This window comes from Bos indicus, chromosome 19, assembly GCF_029378745.1.
Source record: "Bos indicus isolate NIAB-ARS_2022 breed Sahiwal x Tharparkar chromosome 19, NIAB-ARS_B.indTharparkar_mat_pri_1.0, whole genome shotgun sequence".
Classification (NCBI taxonomy): Eukaryota; Metazoa; Chordata; class Mammalia; order Artiodactyla; family Bovidae; genus Bos; species Bos indicus.
The window spans coordinates 53019170-53041744 of NC_091778.1; the positions used below are offsets into that span (position 1 = coordinate 53019170).

At 45.8% G+C, this 22575-nt stretch overlaps 1 protein-coding gene across 3 annotated transcripts in view; it reads right to left on the bottom strand.

Annotated features, from left to right (window-relative positions):
• Positions 1-22575, bottom strand: part of RPTOR (regulatory associated protein of MTOR complex 1) — a 323106-nt gene that overhangs the window by 56187 nt on the left and 244344 nt on the right. For all 3 annotated transcript variants that reach the window (XM_019981168.2, XM_019981167.2, XM_070774383.1), the window contains exons 13-14: positions 21873-21983; positions 168-242 (exon numbers count right to left, since the gene is read on the bottom strand). In XM_019981168.2, the coding sequence (XP_019836727.2) occupies positions 168-242; positions 21873-21983 (186 nt within the window). The remainder of the gene's footprint in view (positions 1-167; positions 243-21872; positions 21984-22575) is intronic.

Here is a 22575-nt window from a genome sequence, read left to right on the forward strand (position 1 = left end):
TGACTTACTTTAAGAAAGCAGCCAGGAAGCAAAGGGTATCGTCCGAGTGAGGCAGAGCTGGGAGTGTTAGTGGGCCCCCACTCCCACCACAGGTCCCTCTGTGTGGAGCAACCTTTCCCAGAGCCCCCAGGAAACATGTCACCAGAGTGTAACATGCTGGTCCTTACTGGCATGTACGGGTCTGCCAAGACCGAGAGGAAGTACTTGTGGCCGTTGTCCTTCACCAGGTCAGCTTGGCATGACTGCGGGGAGAGACGCAGGAGAAACAGTGAGTGCAGTTCCCAGGAAGGGGCTCCTTTTTCTTCTTGGAATGTATCAACAAACGAATGTGCGATGAATAGTTTATGTCTTCATCATTTTCACCTCTCAAGTCCAATTTTCATCTGAAAAAATAGCTGGAATGGATGTGTACAAATGCATTTTCCCTTGGCTGTGGGGAAAGGGCTGGCATCGCACACACTCTCAGAAGCGCAGCTGCTCTGAGGCATTCTCAAAAGCAGCTTCTGGGTACCTGCCGGGTGCGGGTACCCTGGCTGCTGGGCTGGCTCCTTTGGAGGCCGTCTGCGTCCCACAGCTCCCATACCTGTCCTCTCTCCTGAGTCAGCCCAGGGCCCACGCGCCTCTCCTCCCACTTCTGAGCAGGGACGTGCCCAACGCCTGAAACCACTCAGTTTCTGCAGACCCCAGCCCCTGCCAGAGCTTGTCATACACCTTTGCTTAGACTGACAAAATCTATGTAAACACCATAATTATGAATTATGTGCATCCCACGGTTATATTCCAACAGGTGCTTCCTAGAGGCCTGTCTCCAAAGGAGCAGTTCCAAGTGGAAAGGTTGATTTCAGGGCCAAGTGGGTGGCCAGGTATGCAGCTCTCGCCACCTCCTCAGGGTACATGGCACGTGTAGGCATGGTTGTGTCATGTGTTAGCACAGTTTTCAAGCCCCACTAGGTGTCCAGCACTGGCTCAGTCCTGGACACGGACCCCCACACCCTGCTCACAGTCCTGGGGAGACAACTGAGCAACTCTGGCTCACGATGAGACGCTGGCTTGGGAGGCTCTGGGAGGGGTGGAGAGCTGGGGTCATCCATGAAGGAAGGGCAGATGTGAGTGGGGGTGGAGGGTGGGAAAACAGATGGGAATCCTGCTGGGATATGGAGCCAGGGAGAAGGTGGCCAGGGAAGGCAGGAGGCAGGGAGCTTTGACTGCTTCATGGATGCGGTCTTGAAGACACCAGAGGGCACTGGGAATGCGAGGGGGAAGACTGTTGAACTGCAGGTTGAAGAATCATTGGCAGCTGCAGTGGAGGGTGAGCTGGAAAGCCGGACTGGAGGTGGTGACCATGTGCAGCAGGGTCAGAGATGGTGGGGAGGACCCTGAAGACTTGAGATCGTTCTAGAGGGATCTGGGTGGGAGGAGCCGGGCAATCTGACTGCTTGGTGAGACCACTAAAGAGGCGGGAGAGGTGGGAGCCGTGTCATCAGAGACTGAGAGGGCAAGGAGTTGGATTTGGGGTACACTGTATCAATGCACCTCAGAGACACACAGTGGAGCTACCAGGAGGAGGCGAGCCAGGATGAACTCCTAGATCAAAAGTCATGCACGTACTGGGTGGGAGCCCATGGCCACAGGGTGGAGGGGGAGGTGATCTGGAGCATGAAGGATGAGCTGGGAGACAGGGAAACAAGCGTGTGAGCAGAAGGGGCTCCAGGTGGTACCAAGAAGCAAGGAATCTAAATCTTAGGGAAAGGAACCGGCCCTGAGGCAGTGGGGTCATCAGAAACTCTGCTTCTATACCAGGCTGGCTGACTTGGGGGGCATTTCTGCAGGTGCTGGCTCTTCAAGGGACTTAAAACAACTATGCCTCAGACATTCAGGAATTGACATCCAGGGAGGTGGCCAGTAAGAGAAAGAGAGGCAAAGAAACAGGCTTCAAGCCCAGGTTCTCCCTCTTGCAGCTGGGGGACCCCAGTGACATTTGAGAAATCTTTGCTCAACTGGTGGAATCAGATGAAACATCTGAAACATGGAAGTGCAATCTGAACATGGGAGTTTGACTCATAAATCACGGATGCGCTCGTTCTTGGAAAGCAACCCACAGAATGTGGTCATACTGCTCACTGAGCTTCCTGATCAATACCCAGAAAAACCACTTGGTGATTTAGGGTAACGTGTTCACAGGGAGATGCTGAATTCCATCAGCTCCCAGCACGCTCCACTCTAGGGGATAAAGGCCATTCAAGAAGTAGAGAGGGCTGAAATTTTAAGATCTGAGTTTCTGAGAATAAAAGGAGAAAAGTTACACACTGCAAAACCTCACTGGCTCTGCAGGGCACTGCTGGCTTGAGGGCACGCCCAGTGTGAAACTCTCTCAGGGGCAGGGTGATTTTGCAGATAGAATCTGCTTTTTACTGCAGCCTGGAGCCCTGACCTCCTCTCTCCCACGCTGGCCTACTTCTCAGGGTGCTCTGATAATGAGGTGTTTTTCCTCACATCAATAAACTAATAACGTGGTGACTGGACTCAGCTGTTTAAGTTCAGACTGAGTGAGATGGAGGAGGTGGTCAGGGAGCAGGGGCGCTAGGAGCTCAGGTTCTCAGGCCAACAATCCCCAAGAGCCAGGGAAGCCAATTAAGCATGCAGCTTTCAAGTCATTCCCATAACGGATGCCTTGCTTTGAATGAAGGTTTGGATAAATGAGCTAAAAGGTGTCAGCAAGATGTTGTCTGCAGAGGCTCATCCAGAAGGGGCCGAGAGGGCGCATGCAGACGGCGCCTGCAGCAGTGCCTGCGTCTGGGGACAGGGTTAAGGCGCCAGCACAGAAAACAAAGCCGCTCTCCTTTGTTTTGAAACCAGAGGTGCCACAGTCAAGCCCAGGTCCACACATTTACAGCGACGCTCATAAAACATATCTCGTCACAGAGTGACGACGTGTTCCTAAGTCATATCCGCTAATTCGGAAGCCGAAGCACATGTGTGAGTAGGTGAAGCTATAGCTTCATTATGGCTTCAGTACTGGAAATGGCGATGGTCTTGTTCGTGTAGAACAACCTCTGTCTGGAAGAGGCTGCCATGCAGGTGGGAGCAATTAATGTTTTCGGGTCATGTCCACCCTCACTCTCAGAGCTCAGCAACTGTCCTTTTAGAACTGGCTTAGAATCACCCCATCAGCCATCCCAGCCCTCTCTGTATCTACTTCTGGGGCCGGAGAGCCAGGGATCTGCAGGGTGCTGACTTCTCAGGATGCTGAAATGGTCACCAGCTGCCCACTCTCCCTCCAGACTTGGCCAAGTGCCTTCTTAAAAGAGAAAACAGTCCTTGAAACTACAAAGGCCCAGAAATGCAGGCAACAGACACGTTGCACACACAGGCTGGTGGGAAGCTCCCCTGAGACATGCAGGGCTCCAGCGGCCCACACTCCTCCACACGGCTGCTTTTCAAGGGCCCTCTCTCATGTCTCTCTGTTTTCTCCCAGATCAAGCTACAGGTTTGACATATTAAGGCCAGCATAGAAAGAGGGTGGAGAGGAGGAAGAGCATGAATATGAAATGGTTTTTTCCTAAGCAAGACCCCCCGCCACTGCATACCTGTATATATATATATATATATATATATATATGTATGTATGTATTTTTTCCCCCTTCTTAGTAGGGAAAAGCCCCCCACTATCACAAATTAGGCAGTTGACTTTCCCACATTTAGGAAAACCGCAGGGATCAGCACATTCGGAGTGCAATGGATAAGCCTCGCGCTGGGAAAACCACCTTCATATTCATTGTATCAGGGAATTATATTTTTAACATGAGAAAAAGGGAGGGAGGTGAGGAAGAGAAGAAAAGCAAACAGAGAAGAGGAAGCAAGTACATAGTTCACTGTGGCTGAAGATGCAGTCTGCAAACTGATTTTAGGAGGCGGCAGAGACCAGGACGAGCCCAGAGACCACAGACTCTGGCTTCTGCGAGGGTAAGTTCACAGGGCAAGGGCAGGTACACCCCCTCAGAATATTCTGGCAAAGAATGCTGTGGGGGAAGCCCTACCTTCATTCTCCTTAATGCAGATTATAATGTCTGTCTCCTGGGGAGCAGGAAGACACAAACAGCACAGATCAACAGGCCACCAGACACAATGCATCAAATGAGGCCCCACCAGCAGGACAGTCCCGAGCAGTGTTACCAGTGGACACAGCCACTCATGTTCTGATGTGAATCCGGAGAAAATCACAGAGGGGGGGTCCTGTTTCCTGTCCTTGGGTCGCAGAATTCACTCCCTGGGATGAGGAAAGGATGCCAGAGAGGTGAGCTGGGTTCACATAAGGGACAGAAGCACTGGACTGCACCCTGACCCACTGCCACCAGAACATTAGAATCGTCTCCAGACAAATGCAGGACTACGTCGACCTGTTTATACACCGAGAGTCTTAAAAACAGCTCGTGGCCTTAAAACTAGTAGTGCTTGAGAAAATAATCCCAGAGTGGGGGTTCTGCTCACTGCAAACAAGAGCTCACTGTTCTTCAAACCCAGGGGCACAGTCCCTCCCAGGCAGTTAAAGATGAATGTCCTTCTGCACAACTCAAAGGCCTGGCACAATGGCCTTCCCACTTGCCAAGTGCAGTAAGATATTTATATACATATATAGGTTTTCATTTTCCAACAAATGGTTTATTACTTTAAATGTTCTCATGTCAGATGCTCTTGTGTTGAAGGTAAACTTCAGAATGAATGACGAGACACCAGGAATGTTGAAATAACTGTTATCAGTGGGAAAATCATACACACACGAATGCTTTTATGCCTCTGATCTACTTTTCTGTATGTGTTCTAAAATTTATAAATGTAGGCATTTCCTGGAAAATCCAGAGGTTAGGACTCAGTGTTTTCACTGTCGTGGCCCCGGATTCAATGCCTAGTTGGGGAACTAAGCTCTTCCAAGCCACGTGGTATGGTCAAAACAAAACAAAAATTTGTGCATGTATTACAGTTCAGTTCAGTCACTCAGTTGTGTCTGGCTCTTTGTGACTCCATTGACTGCAGCACGCCAGGCTTCCCTGTCCATCACCAACTCCTGGAGCTCACTCAAACTCATGTTGATCAAGTCGGTGATGCCATCCAACCATCCATCCTCTGTTGTCCCCTTCTCCCGCCTTCAATCTTTCCCAGCATCAGGGTCTTTTCCAATGAGTCAGTTCTTTGCATCAGGTGGCCAAAGTATTGGAGTTTCAGCTTCAGAATCAGTCCTTCCAATGAATATTCAGGGTTGATTTCCTTTAGGATTCACTGGTTGGATCTCCTTGCAGTCCAAGGGACCCTCAAGAGTCTTCTCCAACACCACAATACAAAAGCATCAATTCTTTGGTGCTCAGCTTTCTTTATAGTCCAACTCTCACACCCGTACATGACTACTGGAAAAACCACAGCTTTGACTAGATGGACCTTTGTTGGCAAAGTAATGTCTCAGCTTTTTAATATGCTATCTAGGTTGGTCATAGCTTTTCTTCCAAGGAGCAAGAGTCTTTCAATTTCATGGCTGAAGTCACCATCTGTAGTGATTTTGGAGCCCCCTAAAATAAAGTTTGTCACTGTTTCTATTGTTTCCCCATCTATTTGCCATGAAATGATGGGACCAGATGGCATGATCTTAGTTTTCTGAATGTTGAGTTTTAAGCCAACTTTTTCACTCTTCTCTTTCATTTTCATCAAGAGGCTCTGTAGTTCTTCACTTTCTGCCATAAGGGTGGTGTCATTTGCATATTTGATGTTATTGATATTTCTCCTGGCAACTGTGATTTCAGCTTGTGCTTCATCAAGCCCAGCATTTTGCATGATGTATTCTGCGTGTAAGCTAAATAAACAGGGTGACAATATATAGTCTTGACGTACTCCTTTTCTGATTTGGAACCAGTCCAGTGTTACATGTCCAGTTCTAACTGTTGCTTCTTGACCTGCATACAGATTTCTCAGGAGGCAGGTAAGGTGGTCTGGTATTCCCAGCTTTTGAAGAATTCTCCACAGTTTGTTGTGATCCACACAGTCAAAGGTTTTGGTGTGGTCAATAAAGCAGAAGTAGATGTTTTTCTGGAACTCTTGCTTTTTCTATGATCCAACAGATGTTGGCAATTTGATCTCTGGTTCCTCTGCCTTTTCTGAATCCAGTTTGAACATCTGGAAGTTCACAGTTCACGTGCTGTTGAAGTGTGGCTTGGAGAACTTTGAGCATTACTTTGCTAGCATGGGGGATGAATGCAATTGTCCAGTAGTTTGAGCATTCTTTGGCATTGCCTTTCTTTGGGACTGGAATGAAAACTGACCTTTTCCAGTCCTGTGGCCACTGCTGAGTTTCCCAAATTTGCTGGCATATTGAGTAGCAGCGCTTTCACAGCATCATCTTTTAGGATTTTAAATAGCTCAACTGGAATTCCGTTGCCTCCACTAGCTTTGTTCATAGTGATGCCTCCTAAGGCCCACTTGACTTCGCATTCCAGGATGTCTGGCTCTAGGTGAGTGATCACACCATTGTGGTTATCTGGGTCATGGAGATCTTTATGTAGAGTTCTTCCGTACTGTTGCCGCCTCTTGATATCTTCTGCTTCTGTTATGTCCATACTGCTTCTGTCCTTTACTGGACCCATCTTTGCATGAAATGTTCCCTTGGTATCGCTAATTTTCTTGAAGAGATCTCTAGTCTTTCCCATCCTATTATTTTCCTCTATTTCTTTGCATTGATCACTAAGGAAGGCTTTCTTATCTCTCCTTGCTATTCTTTGGAACTCTGCATTCAGATGGGTATATCTTTCCTTTTCTTCTTTGCCTTTAGCTTCTCTTCTTTTCTCAGCTATTTGTAAGGCCTCCTCAAACAACCATTTTGCCTTTTTGCATTTCTTTTTCTTGGGGATGGTCTTGATCACTCCCTCCTGTACAGTGTCATGAAGTGCTGTCCATAGTTCTTCAGGCACTTTGTCTATCAGATCCAACCCCTTGATCTGTTTGTCCCTTCCACTGTATAATCGTAAAGGATTTGATTTTTAAGTCATACCTGAATGGTCTGTGGTTTTCCCTACTTTATTCAATTTAAGTCTGAATTTTGCAATAAGGAGTTCATGATCTGAGCCACGGTCAGCTCCCGGTCTTGTTTTTGCTGACTGTATAGAGCTTCTCCATCTTCAGCTGCAAAGAATATAATCAGTCTGATTTCGGTATTGACCATCTGTTAATCGTCACTCAGATCAGAATGTGATCACATGGGCCAGAGGATCTGCTGTTCAAAACCTGCTTTCTTAATGGTCCATCGCTGAAGGCAGAGCAGCCCTTGGTCTGGTCCTGTGAGGACCTGGGGCAAACACACCTCCTGTGCTAGGAGTTTGTTTGTGTCCTGCCTTATTCCTAGTTTGTATGTTAATAAAATGTATTTTTATCATAATTTTAAAGAAAACGTAATAGTAAATAGAGTTCCCATATGTCCCATACCCAATTTCTCCTCTTGTTAATACCTTACATCAACACGGTACAGCCTGGTAAGAAAATGGTGGCCTCCTAGATGACCCAAGTCAACAAGCACTTGCCAGAGCCGCCACTGGACAGTGTCCCCATCTCCACAGTGAGCCACATCCGCCGCCTGCCTCCTCAGAGGACCCTCCAACACTAGCAGGAAGGAAGGGATCATCTAGTCCCCTTCCATGGATTTTCTGGGATAAAGAGTTTTTTGGTAAAATAGAATTGTTGTTCAGAATGGCCTCTTCTTAGTTGTCTTCCTGGTTAAATGAGGTGGCTGCTTTTCAGAAGCCCTGGGAGTGGGTTTTACTCTGGGAGAAGAGTCAGATCCACCCTCCTGGGGTCCCTGGAGAACTGTGGGTGGGCCAGCAAAGCAGAGACCTCACTCATGTCCCAGGAGCTAAGTCTGCCTGTCCTGACGCTGGTTCATCCCCAAGACCACCCATCTGCGAGGAGGCCAGGCCCTGCTAGACATGCTGCTCATTGATGACAGGTCAGGTTGCAGCTGGGTTATCTCTGTCGGTCTGTCGATCAGAAGGGAGGCAGTTGTTCAGATACCTGTAGTTGCCAAGAGTGAAGTGAAAAGCCGAAGGAGGGACGCAGGAGGCTGTCACCTGCCCTCCCCATGCAGGCGACTCGGCCCCACACTGGCAGATTGGACCATGTGCTGCTGGGGAGGTGACAGATCGCCCTTTTGCAGGATGAATGGGTGCAGTGACTCAGGCTGCAAGGGACTTCCCAATGCATCAGTCTGTCGCCAAGGGCAATTCAGAGACTAGAGGGCTTCGTGATTAATTGTCAGGCTGCATTAATCACCAGCTCTGCAGTACTGATTTCAGTTGGGGGTGGGCGGGTGGGCAGAGGCTGGTCAGCCAGAAAGCAGAGACCACACAGCCAAGTCTCAAAAGTTTTATAAAAGGGCAATCACAGTTTGTTTAGAGCCTGAAATCAAGGCTGGGTTGATTGGCCCAGAAAGCACCAGCTCAGGCACCTTTCTTGCCCAGTACTCCTGGCCTGTTCTTTGTACCTGGCAGTGACCTGGGTTCCAGGGTCAGGGACAGGCTGGACCTCGGCAGCACTGATCCAGGGAGGTTTGTTCCCTCCTTGTTTCATGGGGCAGCAGCTAGTGGATGTGACTGGCACATGGTTAGGAACTGGCCTACTTCTTGGTGCACATATCAGTTCATTTATGCAGTCAGCAAACACTGGGCCTCTGGAAGAAAGGCTGCATTGTGAGTCCTTGTCCTCAAAGAGCTGGAAGTCTAGCAGAGAAGGTAGAAGGTGCAAAGAGCTAACCCAAAGGCAGCGACTCAAATTGGGATCAAAGAGGAAGGCAGGACGGGTGGCTGGGGAGGGAGGGCACTCTGCCTCCAGTGGGAGGTGAGGGTGCCGTGAGCAGAGATGTGCACACATGAAGGCAGTAACAGCAGAGACAATCCAGTGTACAAGAGCGCCTGTCTAGGGGAGGAGGCTCTTGGGGTGGGCTTCTTCAGAAACACTGCTCAGCCCCGCTACCCCTGAGTCCAGCACCAGGCAGGGGACCTTGTATGATGTGGCTCAGTGTGACCCTGAGGGATGGTGGTTTTAGGGCCTGTCAGGGATGATATCATTACTAGATCTATGCTACAGAAATATATCAGACGATTCAAATGAGTCCTAGGAATTGCAGCTGAGTTCTGGGTAATAGGGTGCAGCCCAGCAGCAAGACCTCTCCAGCGTGGAGGCAGCTCATTAGGCCTTGACCAAAATCAGCCCAGAGCAGAGCTGAAGGTCCCAGGGCGGGTGGGTGGGTGCACAGGAACCAACTGACTCTCTGATAAGCTTGAGCAGGTGGAGAATTAAATGGCGAGGTTGTTAGCCGACACTGTCTATCAGTTAATACAATTAGACGAGAAAGAGACTAAAGACGTAAAAATTATAAAGGTAGAAGCAAAACCATTAGAGTTTGCAAGTGATATGATTATACGCCTAGAGAGCCCAATGGAATAAATTAAATAGGACTAAGAAGAGAACTTAGTGAGGTTAAAGACTTTAACACACAGAAATCAAAAGAAGCAACTGGTTAGAAGATAAATGCGAGGAAAAAAGATATATGCACCCCATTTATAAAAGAATCCTAAAACTGGAAATAAACTTGACCTGAAACATGAAAATCCTCTGTGAAGGAAACTTTAAGCATTCCTGGGAGTTCCCTGGCAGTCCAGTGGTTAGGGTGCCAAGCTCCACTGCAGAAGGCATGGGTTTGATCACTAGTCAGAGAACTGAGATTCTGCACGCCACCCACGAGGAGCAGCCAAAAAAAAAAAAAAAAATCCTGAAGAACACAAGAATCAACTTGAACAAGTGAAAGCATCCCTGTTCACTTACAGAAGGATTCATCATCATAAATATATCAGTGTTTCCTGAATTAATTTAAACTTTAATATAATCTCTCCAAAATCACCAGCAGGCTTTTTTGTCTGAAACTAGACATTTTCTAAACTTCCTATGGAGAAATAAATAGAAATAGCCAGGGAAATTTTGTGTAGGAAGAATAATGACAGGGAATTAATCCTACATATCTCAAAACTAACTGTGAAGGTTCAGTCCTAAAGAGCATTGTGGAGCTGGATTATGGACAAACTAGCCTCTTTAATATATAAAGAGCTCCTTGAAGTCAAGAAAAACACTAACAATCTAATGGTCAGTGTACACAAACCAGCAGTTCACAGAAAGCAGAAAAAAATGGCCCTTAGATTTATGAAAATGCTCAATCTTTTTCCTAATAAGTGCACTGTAATACTACACTGAAATACCACTTTTCACTTCTCAGATTGGCAAAAATTCAAATATTTTACAATGTGCTCTGTTGTAAAAATACAAAATGGTAATATCTGTCGAAATTAGAAATGCGTTTACCCTTTGACCTAGCAGTGTTATGTTTGGGAGCACAGTTTACCAGCTTTATCTGAGATGTATGAAATAGCATGTAGAAGTCTGTTAATGGCAGTAGTGTGAGTAATCACAAGGGACTGGTTCAGATCACAGGTCCCGGCACCACAGGAGACTGGGTAAGTGAGCAGTGCTCCTCTGCAGTGGGATATTGGGCATTAGCTGTGAAGGTGGAGGAGGCTCTCTGTGAGCCCAAATGGCAAGACCTCCTAGGTGAGGAAATGCAAGAGGCAGAGCCAGGTAGGGGAGGTCCTGTGCTTAAGGAGAGAGCAGTTTGGTCTGTATATGCATATTTACTTACGTTTAGTCAAGAGAATATGTAAGAAACTAATAAGGCGATTAAACATAGTGGTGGAAGAGTGCTTTTTTAAGCTTGCATTTAATTTCATATTTATTTTCATTTTGACCCAGATGTCACATTTTCTATGTTAAGATATGATATACTGACTCCCTGTACCTCTTACAGAAACAGGAGACGGAGGAAAACTTCTCATCCTATACCTTTCGGTGGCATATTGATTTTTGAGCCTTTAAATACACATGGACCACAGCCTTGTGTGACTCAATGAAACTGTGAGCCATGCCGTGTAGGGCCACCCAAGACCGACAGGTTGTGGTGGTGAGTTCTGACAAAATGTGGTCCACTGGAGAAGGGAATGGCAAACCACTTCAGTATTCTTGCCGTGAGAACTCTATGAACAGTATGAAAAGGCAAAAAGATAGGATGCTGAAAGATGAACTCCCCAGGTCGGTAGGTACCCAATATGCTACTGGAGATCAGTGGAGAAATAACTCCAGAAACGATGAAGACACAGAACCAAAGCAACAACACCACCCAGTTGTGGATGTGACTGGTGACAGAAGTAAAGTCCAATTCTGTAAAGAACAATATTGCATAGGAACCTGGAATGTTAGGTCCATGAATCAAGGTAAATTGGAAGTGGTCAAACAGGAGATGGCAAGAGTGAACATCGACATTTTAGGAATCAGTGAACTAAAATGGAATGGAACGGGTGAATTAAACTCAGATGACCATTATATTTACTGCTGTGGGCCAGAATCCCTTAGAAGAAATGGAGTAACCCTCAGAGTCAACAAAAAGAGACTGAAATGCAGTACTTGGATGCAATCTCAAAAATGACAGAATGATCTCTGTTCATTTCCAAGGCAAACCGTTCAATATCACATTAACCCAAGTCTATTCCCCAACCAGAAGCTGAAGTTGAACCGTTCTATGAAGATCTACAAGACCTTCTAGAACTAACACCCAAAAAAGATGTCCTTTTCATTACAGGGGACGGGAATGCAAAAGTAGAAAGTCAAGAGATACCTGGAATAACAGGCACATTTAGCCCTGGAGTACAGAATGAAGCAGGGCAAAGGCTAAAAGACTTTTGTCAAGAGAATACACTGGTCATACCAAGTACACTCTTACATCAACACAAGAGAAGACTCTACACATGGACCTCACAAGATCAATACCAAAATCAGATTGATTACGTTCTTTGCAGCCAAAGATGGAGAAGCTCTATACAGTCAGCAAAAACAAGACCGGGAGCTGACTGTGGCTCAGATCATGAACTCCTTATTGCAAAATTCAGACTTAAATTGAATAAAGTAGGGAAAACCACAGACCATTCAGGTATGACTTAAAAATCAAATCTCTTACGATTACACAGTGGAAGGGACAAACAGATCAAGGGGTTGGATCTGATAGACAAAGTGCCTGAAGAACTATGGACAGCACTTCATGACACTGTACAGGAGGGAGTGATCAAGACCATCCCCAAGAAAAAGAAATGCAAAAAGGCAAAATGGTTGTTTGAGGAGGCCTTACAAATAGCTGAGAAAAGAAGAGAAGCTAAAGGCAAAGAAGAAAAGGAAAGATATACCCATCTGAATGCAGAGTTCCAAAGAATAGCAAGGAGAGATAAGAAAGCCTTCCTTAGTGATCAATGCAAAGAAATAGAGGAAAATAATAGGATGGGAAAGACTAGAGATCTCTTCAAGAAAATTAGCGATATCAAGGGAACATTTCATGCAAAGATGGGTCCAGTAAAGGACAGAAGCAGTATGGACATAACAGAAGCAGAAGATATCAAGAGGCGGCAACAGTACACGGAAGAACTGTACAAAAAGATCTCCATGACCCAGATAACCACAATGGTGTGATCACTCACCTAGAGCCAGACATCCTGGAATGCGAAGTCAAGTGGGCCTTAGGAGGCATCACTATGAACAAAGCTAGTGGAGGCAACGGAATTCCAGTTGAGCTATTTAAAATCCTAAAAGATGATGCTGTGAAAGCGCTGCTACTCAATATGCCAGCAAATTTGGAAAACTCAGCAGTGGCCACAGGACTGGAAAAGGTCAGTTTTCATTCCAGTCCCAAAGAAAGGCAATGCCAAAGAATGCTCAAACTACTGGACAATTGCATTCATCCCCCATGCTAGCAAAGTAATGCTCAAAGTTCTCCAAGCCACACTTCAACAGCACGTGAACTGTGAACTTCCAGATGTTCAAACTGGATTCAGAAAAGGCAGAGGAACCAGAGATCAAATTGCCAACATCTGTTGGATCATAGAAAAAGCAAGAGTTCCAGAAAAACATCTACTTCTGCTTTATTGACCACACCAAAACCTTTGACTGTGTGGATCACAACAAACTGTGGAGAATTCTTCAAAAGCTGGGAATACCAGACCACCTTACCTGCCTCCTGAGAAATCTATATGCAGGTCAGGAAGCAACAGTTACAACCAGACATGGACAATGGACTGGTTCCAAATTGGAAAAGGAGTACTTTTCTTTTTATCAAGGCTGTATATCGTCACCTTGTTCATTTAACTTATATGCAGAGTATATCATGTGAAATGCCAGGTTGGAAGAAGCATAAGCTGAAATCAAGGTTGCTGGGAGAAATATCAATAACCTCAGATATGCAGAAGACACCATCCTTATGGCAGAAAGAGAAGAGGAAGTAAAGAGCCTCTTGATGAAAGTAAAAGAGAGTAAAAAAGCTGGCTTAAACCTGAACATTAAAAAAACTAAGATTATGGCATCTGGTCCCATCATTTCATGGCAAATAGATGGGGAAACAATGGAAACAGTGACAGACTTTATTTTAGGGGGCTCCAAAATCACTGCAGATGGTGACTGCGGCCATGAAACTGAAAGACGCTTGCTCCTTGGAAGAAAAGCTATGACCAACCTAGACAGCATATTAAAAAGCTGAGACATTACTTTGCCAACAAAGTCTGTCTAGTCAAAACTATGAATTTTTCCAGTAGTCGTGTATGGATGTAAGAGTTGGACCATAAAGAAAGCTGAGTGCAGAAGAACTGATGCTTTTGAACTGTGGTGCTGGAGAAGACTCTTGACAGTCCCTTGGACTGCAAGGAGATCCAGCCAGTGAATCCTAAAGGAAATCAACCCTGAATATTCATTGGAAGGAGTGATGCTGAAGCTCCAATACTTTGGACACTTGATGTGAAGAACTGACTCATTGGAAAAGATCCTGATGCTGGGAAAGATTGAAGGCGGGAGGAGAAGGGGACAACAAAGGATGAGATGGTTGAATGGCATCACTGACTCGATGGACATCAGTTTTAGCAAGCTCTGGGAGCTGGTGATGGACAGGAAAGCCTGGTGTGTTGCAGTCCATGGGGCTGCAAAGAGTCAGACACAGCTAAGCAACTGAACTGAACTGAGTGATATGAGTCATCTTTGGATGGAAGAGGAAGCTAACCTGCCTCTTTTTCAGCTGTGAGCTGGAAGTGGGGAGATGGGAACAAGAAGGGATACAGGTACAGGAAGAGAGGCAGTGAACTGGGATGACATCACTGAAGCGAGAACATTACAAGTTTTGAGACTGGGAAGGAGAACTAGCACAGATGTTGGGTGGGGGGAGGGAATGGTTACAGAAATAAAACTCTGCTAATCCCTGATCCATTTTTTACTCACACATGTTTCTTCTTGGGACCAGGACAGCTGGTACATACAGTGAAGCTCTCTGTGTCCCCAAATCTCTATTTCCTTCACCTATACCAACATACAAAGTTTTTTCCAAATTCAGTGACATTGTGTCCTTGGAGTCCCCTGGTGGTGCTATAAATAAAAATTTATTAGCTGTAACTAGGGAAAGTCTGCCTGAATTACATATTAACTGTGTCTATGAAAAAAACCTCAATTAACTGGAATCTAGTTAACAGAAATATTTTGCTGTCTCCCTTCTCTTGATCTTGTTAATGAGCAGAAATGATAACAAATTTGACGAAAGTAAAAGAAGAGAGTAAAAAAGCTGGCTTAAACCTCAACATTAAAAAAACAAAGATGACAGCAAACCCTTCGTTGGTCAAATGATATCTCTGCATGATGTATAATCTTTTTTAAATATATTGTTGACTCTGATTTGCTAAATTTTGATTTACAATTTTTGCATCTGTCTTCACCAAGGATACTGATTGTAGTTTTCTTAATCTGGTTTTTGGTATCAAGGCAAGGCAAATCTCATAGGATGATATGGGAAGATGCTTCTTTGCCATCTATCTATTTCATTAACGATTGGGTAGAACTCAACAATGAAGCCATCTGAACCTGGAGCTTTCTTTGCAGGGAAGTTTTAAATCACAAATTGAATTTTAAAACTAGATACAGTTCTATTCAGATTATCTGTCTTCTTAAGGGAGCAGCTGTGTCATTCAAGGAGTTAATTTCATCAAAACTATCAAAAGCTCTGGCATCAAGTTCATAAATTCCTTCACTATAACTTCAACGTCTCCAGAACCTGTGATGCCACTTCTCTCACTCCTGATTTGGGGTTTTATGTCTTTTTTCTGTTTCCTTCTCAGTCTGAGTAGTTATTGATCTGCTCAAAGAATCTAGCCTTCGATTAAGTGGATTTTCCCTACTGCTTTTCTGTTCTCTTTTGCACTGATCTCTGAAGTGATCTTTTTTAAAATTAATCAATTTGTTTATTTTTGGCTGCTCTGGGTCTTCACTGCTGCGCTCGGGCTTTCTCTAGTTGCAGCGAGCAGGGGCTACTCTTTGTTGCGGTATGAGGGCTTCTCATTGTGGTGGCTTCTCTTGTTGCAGAGCATGAACTCTAGAGCATGGGCTCAGGAGTTGCGGCACACGGGCTTAGCTGTTCCGTGGCATGTGGGATCTCTCCAGACCAGGGATCAAATCCGTGTCCCCTGCATTGGCAGGCGGGTTCTTAACCACTGGATGACCAGGGAAGTCCCCACAGTGATCTTTATTATTTCCTTTCTCTCACGGTGGCTCAGAGGTTAAAGAGTCTGCCTCCGATGTGGGAGACCTGGGTTCGATCCCTGGGTCGGGAAGATCCCTGGAGAAGGAAATGGCAACCCACTCCAGTATTCTTGCCTGGAGAACCCCATGGACGAAGGAGCCTAGTAGGCCACAGTCCATGGGGTCGCAAAGAGTCGGACATGACTGAGCGACCTAACTAACTTTCTCCTACCTGCTACTGCTAAGTCGCTTCAGTCGTGTCCGACTCTGTGCGACTCCATAGACGGCAGCCCACCAGGTTCCCCCGTCCCTGGGATTCTCCAGGCAAGAACACTGGAGTGGGTTGCCATTTCCTTCTCCAGTGCATTAAAGTGAAAAGTGAAAGTGAAGTCGTTCAGTCATGTCTGACTCGTATGGACCCCATGGACTGCAGCCTACCAGGCTTCTCCATCCATGGGATTTTCCAGGCAAGAGTACTGGAGTGGGGTGCCATTGCCTTCTCTTTCTCCTACCTACTTTGGGTTTAATCTGCTTTTCTTTCACTAATATCAGGTCCTTTGACCATTTTTAAGTCAGGGTTTTTTTGAGTTGTAAGAGGTCCTTATATTTGACCCCTTAACAGATAGGTGAGTTGCAAATATTTTCTCCCATTCTAAAGGTTGTTTTTTTTTCATTTTGTTGACTGAGTTGCAAGTATTTTCTCCCATTCTAAAGGTTGTTTTTTTTGCATTGTGTTGACTGTTTACTTTGTTATGCAAAAGATTCTAGTTTATGCAGCCCATTTACTTATTTTATACATAATACTTATAATTAGAAATAAATGACTTAACATATCTATGTTGCTTATAAGTTTATTTATATAACATTTATACATTAATATTATATATTTTATTTTATATATTTATATTGATTCTTAAAATTTTGTTTTATAATTGAAATATTTTCATTATTTATTATGACAGAGGATGAGATGGTTGGATGGCATCACTGACTTGATGGTCATCAGTTTGAGCAAGCTCTGGGAGTTGGTGATGGACAGGGAAGCCTGGCATGCTGCAGTCCATGGGGTCACAAAAAGTTGGACATGACTAGGCGACTGAACTGAATTGACCTGAATCATTTATTTAAAAGTACACAAGTCTCCAAGTGTCCTTGATTTTCTTATTATCTATTTTGATTTTGCATTTGATTCCACTATGGTTGTAGAATACACTGTGTAAGATTCCAGTTCTTTTAAATGTGTCTTGGTTTGTTCTATGACGCAGGACGAGGTCCATCATGGTGTACGCCCCTGGCACATGGAAAGAACGAGGGGTCTGCAGTCACATGAAGCACTGTCTGGCTGGTGGATGGCCCCCGTTCAAGCATTTGAGAGAACCTCCTTGGTTCCACTTCTACTTGTTCTGTCGTTTACTGAGAAGAGAATGCTGGGACTTCCAGGTGTAATCATGGATTATTTACTGCCATCCCACACTTCCACCAGTTTTCAGCTTATGTGTTTTGAAATACTGTTATTAGGTGAATAAGCATTTAGACTGTACTGTTCTCATGATGGGTGGACTCCTTTAGCATTAGCAAACAATTCTGCGTCCCTGGTAATATTCTCTGCTCTGAAACCTACTTTGACATATTAATAGGGGCATTCTCATCTTCTTTGCTTAGTGGTAACACATGTTTTTGCTTTTAATCTATTTGCATCTTATATTGAAAGTACATTTCTTTTAAGATCATATAATTTTCAAAAATCCAATCTGACAGTCTCTGCCCTATAATTGGGTATTTAGACTATTTACATTGTGATTATTTATATATATAAGGTTATGCTTTAATCTATTGTCTTGTTAACATTTGTGGTATTTATCTCATCCATTCTTTGTTTTCTTTCCCTCCTTTTCTTTTTTCTTTCATGTTATTTGTACATATTTATGATTTCATTTTATCTCCTCTGGTGGCTAACTGGCTATAGTTTAAAAATTTAGTGATAACTTCAAGGCTTATGGACTACATTTTATCACAGTTCACCTTCAGATGATATTTTATCACTTCAAAGAAGTACGAGAACCTAACAACAATATTTCCTCAGTTTCTCTCCTCCCAACCTTTTTGCTATTGTTAGCATACATTTTACATATGTTACAGGCTCCATAGTACACTGTTATTATTTTTTGATCAAATAGTCAATTATCTTTTAAAGAGATTTAAAAGGCAAGGATAAAAAAAAACCACCACCCACACATTTATCTGTGGAGCACTCTTTTCTGGTGCTCTGAACTCCTTTGTGTCCATTCATGTTTCCTCCTGGTATTATTTTCCTTCTGCTTGAATGGCTTTCCCTAACATTTCTTGTACTGTGGATCTACTAGTGACGAATTCTTTCAGTTTTACATGTCTTTAAACGTCCTTATTTTGACTCCAAGCTATTTTCAGTGGGTTAATGTGAACTCTACGTTCAGTTTTTCTTCCAGGACATTAAAGATGCAGTCCCATTGTTTTCCTGCTGTCATAGTTTCTGACAGGTGATCCACTATCATCCTTAGCTTCTCTGTTTCCTTTCTTATCGACTGCTTTTTAAGTTTAAATTTGTCGTTTTTTAAGCAATTTGATTATCAGGTGCCTTGGTGTAGTTTTCTTCATGTTTCTTGTGTTTGGGGTTTGTTGGGTTTCCTGGATCTGCAGGTTTATAGTTTTCATCAAATTTGAAAACTTCTCAGCCATTATTTCTTCAAATTTCTTTTCTGCCAGCCCCCTGTAGGGGCTCCCAGTACACATATATTCAGTCACCTGCAGTTGTCCCACAACTCAAGGATCCGCCTTTAGTTCTATAAAAGGTTTTCTCACTGTGCTTCATCTTGGACAGTTTTTATTACCATGCCTTTAAGTTCACTAATTTTTCTTCTGCAATGTTTAATTGGTTGTTATCCCATACTTTTCATGTCACATATCAGAGTTTTCATTTCTAGAAGTTTGAGCTGGGTCCTTTTAATATCTTCCATGTCTCAATGGAGCTTTTTTATGTGGAACAGACTTCTAATGACTTAATGTCCTTGACTGCTCATTTGAACATCTGTGAGAGTTCAGAATAAGTTTTGGTAGGCCAATTTTCCCCCCTCTCATTACGGATCGTATTTTCCTGCTTCTTCACATGCGGTAATTTTTGATGGTAGCAGTGAGTGTAGAGTAGCACGTTGTATGGCTGATTTGGGAAGAGACCCTCGGGGGCTTCCTGATGGCTCAGGGGTAAAGAATCCGTCTGCAATGCAGGAGACACAGGGGTTGTGGGTTCGACCCCTGGGAAGATCCCCTGGAGGAGGAAATGGCAACCCACTTCAGTATTCCTGCCTGAAAAAATCCCATGGACAGAGGAGCCTGGTGGGCTACAGTTCACAGGGTGGCAATGGACACAACTAAGCACACGCCTCTGGGACCAGATTCCTTGGAGATAATCAGGGCACTGAGACCACAGGAAAGGGCTTTCCTAATGTGCTGTTAATAGATTTCCTTGTCCTGAGACACGCCTGCACATCGGTGCCCCCACAGGGTACACTGCCCACTTCAGTCAAATGGCACGTGGTCCTTCAGAGCCTGGAATTCCCCTCCTTCCTTCTTCCCAGACTGAGCCTACTTTCTTTAAGGCTGAGGTAATTCCTGCTTCCTGAATCCTTTAGGAGCCCCTCACACAATGGCATGTAGTATGTGCTCAACATATGCTTGTGGGGTGAGCGGAGGTCACAGACTCACCCCTCAGCTGGGAATGCAGCCAGAGTGGGGCCCACACCTTCTCAACTCTTGGGGAAGAGCCCTGAGGGTGGGCAGCTCCCCAGAACAGGGACAGCTGAGAGTGCTGGGACACCTCGCCCGTGCCTCTGTACAGATTCATTCACCCCAAGGTGGGCATCCCTGTCACAAACAACTTGTCTTCTGACCCTCACTCATGGTGGCCATGTCAAGGCCTCACTCCAAGAGCTCTGAGCTTTGCGGGAGGCACACAACATGTGAGTACTCGGAGGCCAGATGCCAGCTGGGGAAGGGGGAAGCAAATTCCCAGAAACACATGGAACTTTAATCTCTCAGAAACTCGGACCAGGGTGATCATGAAAAGTAAACGACACTCAGTCTCAACTGGAAACGTTAAAAACGTCTCCTAGTGGGATGACTGCCTTTAAATAAACAGGTGCAACAAACTGGTTGAGGTGCTAAGCCACAGGACGGTCCCAGCACCTGCAGGCATTTACAAGAACACTGCAGGCTAGGGCATTTCCAGCTGGGCCCAGAAACAGCTCCTCAAGCATTATTAAACGTGTAATTCCTCCAGCATCAAGCAGACATGAACGTAAGCACCGAGACAGCCTTAGAGCACTGCAGATCTGTGCTTTCGACGAGCTCTCCCATGTTCGGTTCCAGAGACAACCAGGCCCCTGGAGACAAATGTGACCAAGAGGCAGTTTCAAACCAGATCCCTTGTTCTGAAATAAGATGACCAACTTCAAATTCCATGAGAATTCAGCAGCAAAGTGCGGTTCTGAAGGGTCATCTACTTTCACATAAAGAAAAAAGATTAAAGCAGAAATAGACACTCTGAAGACTAAAAATAAAGATACTCTCTATTTCCAGGTGCTAAACGCTACTCAAATCCTGGTGAGTACGAACTGCAGTTGACTGAACGTGTTCTGGAGCACTGGTGGCCCTGAGAAGCAGGTTCAGGTGGCCGACCATCACCCTTGTGGGCTCGGGGAGAAGGGGACATCTTTTCTGCCCCTCTCCCCACAATGGGCTTCATGTCGCAGTAGTTTCGCCCTTTGATGCATCCAGAACCTTTGCACATGGTCCCTAATGGCAAGAACAGCCAGTGAACTTCTCAACACATGATATAGATGACAAAGGGATTGAAGTGGGAGAGAAACAAGGTTCTGAAGTAACGTCCCCAGAAAAGCCCTCTTCTTTACGTGGTAGCTTGGCTCTTCAGTTAAATTTGATGAAGGGCAAAGTAGAAGTGACCAACTGATACAGTTTCCTGAGCCCCAAGGCCAGGCTTTCAGATCGGCAACAAAAGGCTTTAGTACAGCAGAGGCAGGCTGGGTAGAAATGAAGTTTTATCACTACTCCCTTCACACTAAAATTTCTAAAACTGCTTTACATACTGTGTGAACTACACACACACTGTGGTCCTGATCTCTGCAACCACACTGTAGGAAGCGTTATTACCACAACTTTACAGAGACGCATGTGATGGCTGGGGGAGGTGAAAATGGCTGGCTTAAGCAATCAATGGGAACAGGCTGCATCACCAGTGGTCCCGGGAATGCTCCCTGCACCGCACCCCACCCCCGGCCACTGTCACATGACCAGCCCTCCCGCCACACAGGTTCAAACTCGAGAACCCACCTGGCCCTACTGTCACCTTGGCATCCCTACCCTGGCTCTTCCTGACCACTGGTTCTCACCTACATGGCCACCCCAACTCCCTCTGGATGTGAATTCATGAGCAGCTGGGTCAGTGGCCCCCTCCCACCTGGGTTAACGTTATAATCTCTGTGACACTGAGGCACACAAATGCAGCCCTGCCCATAAGATTTCCCCACTTTTTGAAAAGTCACCCTTGTGATAGGCAGGTGTGTGTATTCACAGCAGAGGATTTGGTCGCCAGTGGACAGTGCTGAGGGCAGGGACAGCTGAGCTTTGCAATACCTTTGGCCTTCAGCATGATTCTGAGTACAAGGTCCTGCCAAGGACTTCAGCAGCAGACATGTGACTGCAGGCCCGCAGGCATGAGGACAGGGGTGGGAAGGTGCTTGCTGGGAGTAGAGCTGGAGACGTGGGCTGGGCAGTCACGGCTGAGAAGTGACTAGCACTATGGCCCAAGCCTTACAGGTGACAGCTGGGGCCTCCATGGGACTGTTGCTAGGGTCAGGGCAGGGGAAGGAAAAGCATCAGTTGGTTGGGGAGACCAGTCAACAAGGAATCGGGCAGGGTCACTGGCTGGAGGGGTGGTTATGGGTGGGGAAGGGGCAGTGCACAGAGACAACAGGTGAGCCGAGGGCCAGTGTGACAGACCACGACTGGGCCAAGGGGAAGCAATGCCTTTCCTGGGAGGGAGGGAGGCCATGGAAGGCATGAGGCCAGGAGGAGGGAGCGTGGATAGCAGTGCCAGGCCCCCCGACCTGCTCTCAGCAGCTCTCCTGTGGCAGTGGGGGGACACAGATATTACTCACACTGTCCACGGCAAGGATCTTGGCCCAGATGAAGACAAGGAGAGGCCGCAGCTCCCTGGCTGAGCTCTGGAGCAGCTTTAGCACATAGGGGAAGATGCCCACAGACAGCGCCTGTGAAAGAGAGCATGTGAGCCCCACGCTGGAGGGAGCAAAGCACGTGGCGCCCTCAGCATGGACAGAGAACTGGGAGGGGCAGGGCTGTCCTCCCTGACCTCCGGTTCTTCTCCTGGAAGCGACCCAGGCCTGCCTGCTTGGGCTGCACCAGTACATGCAGACCACAAGGTAAGAGACACGCCAAGCCTCCACCCCAGTCTCCCCATGTTGAGTCACACATGGCCTCCCTGCTGGCTCCTGGGAGTGGAAGTGGGCCAGTGAGGAGAGCTCGTGCAGTCTTCCTAACTTTTAGGTTTTCCCTCTTCTCCTTCTTGCTGAACTATCAATTATCACTCTTGGTTGACAGTATATAATGAAACAACTTACATACATCAACAGAGGTAAAACAACATGCTGAGCTCTCGTGTGCCCTTCACCCAGCTTCAACGCTGTCAAACCACAGGGTGTGGCATCCTGGCTGGCCCCGCCCACTGTCCTCTCCTGAATGTTCTGAAGCCCCCACTTAGGTATCACACAGTGTCATTTGTAAACACTTAAGTGTTTCTCTCCAAAAAATAAAGTCTCCTTTATGAAAATATGACCACATACT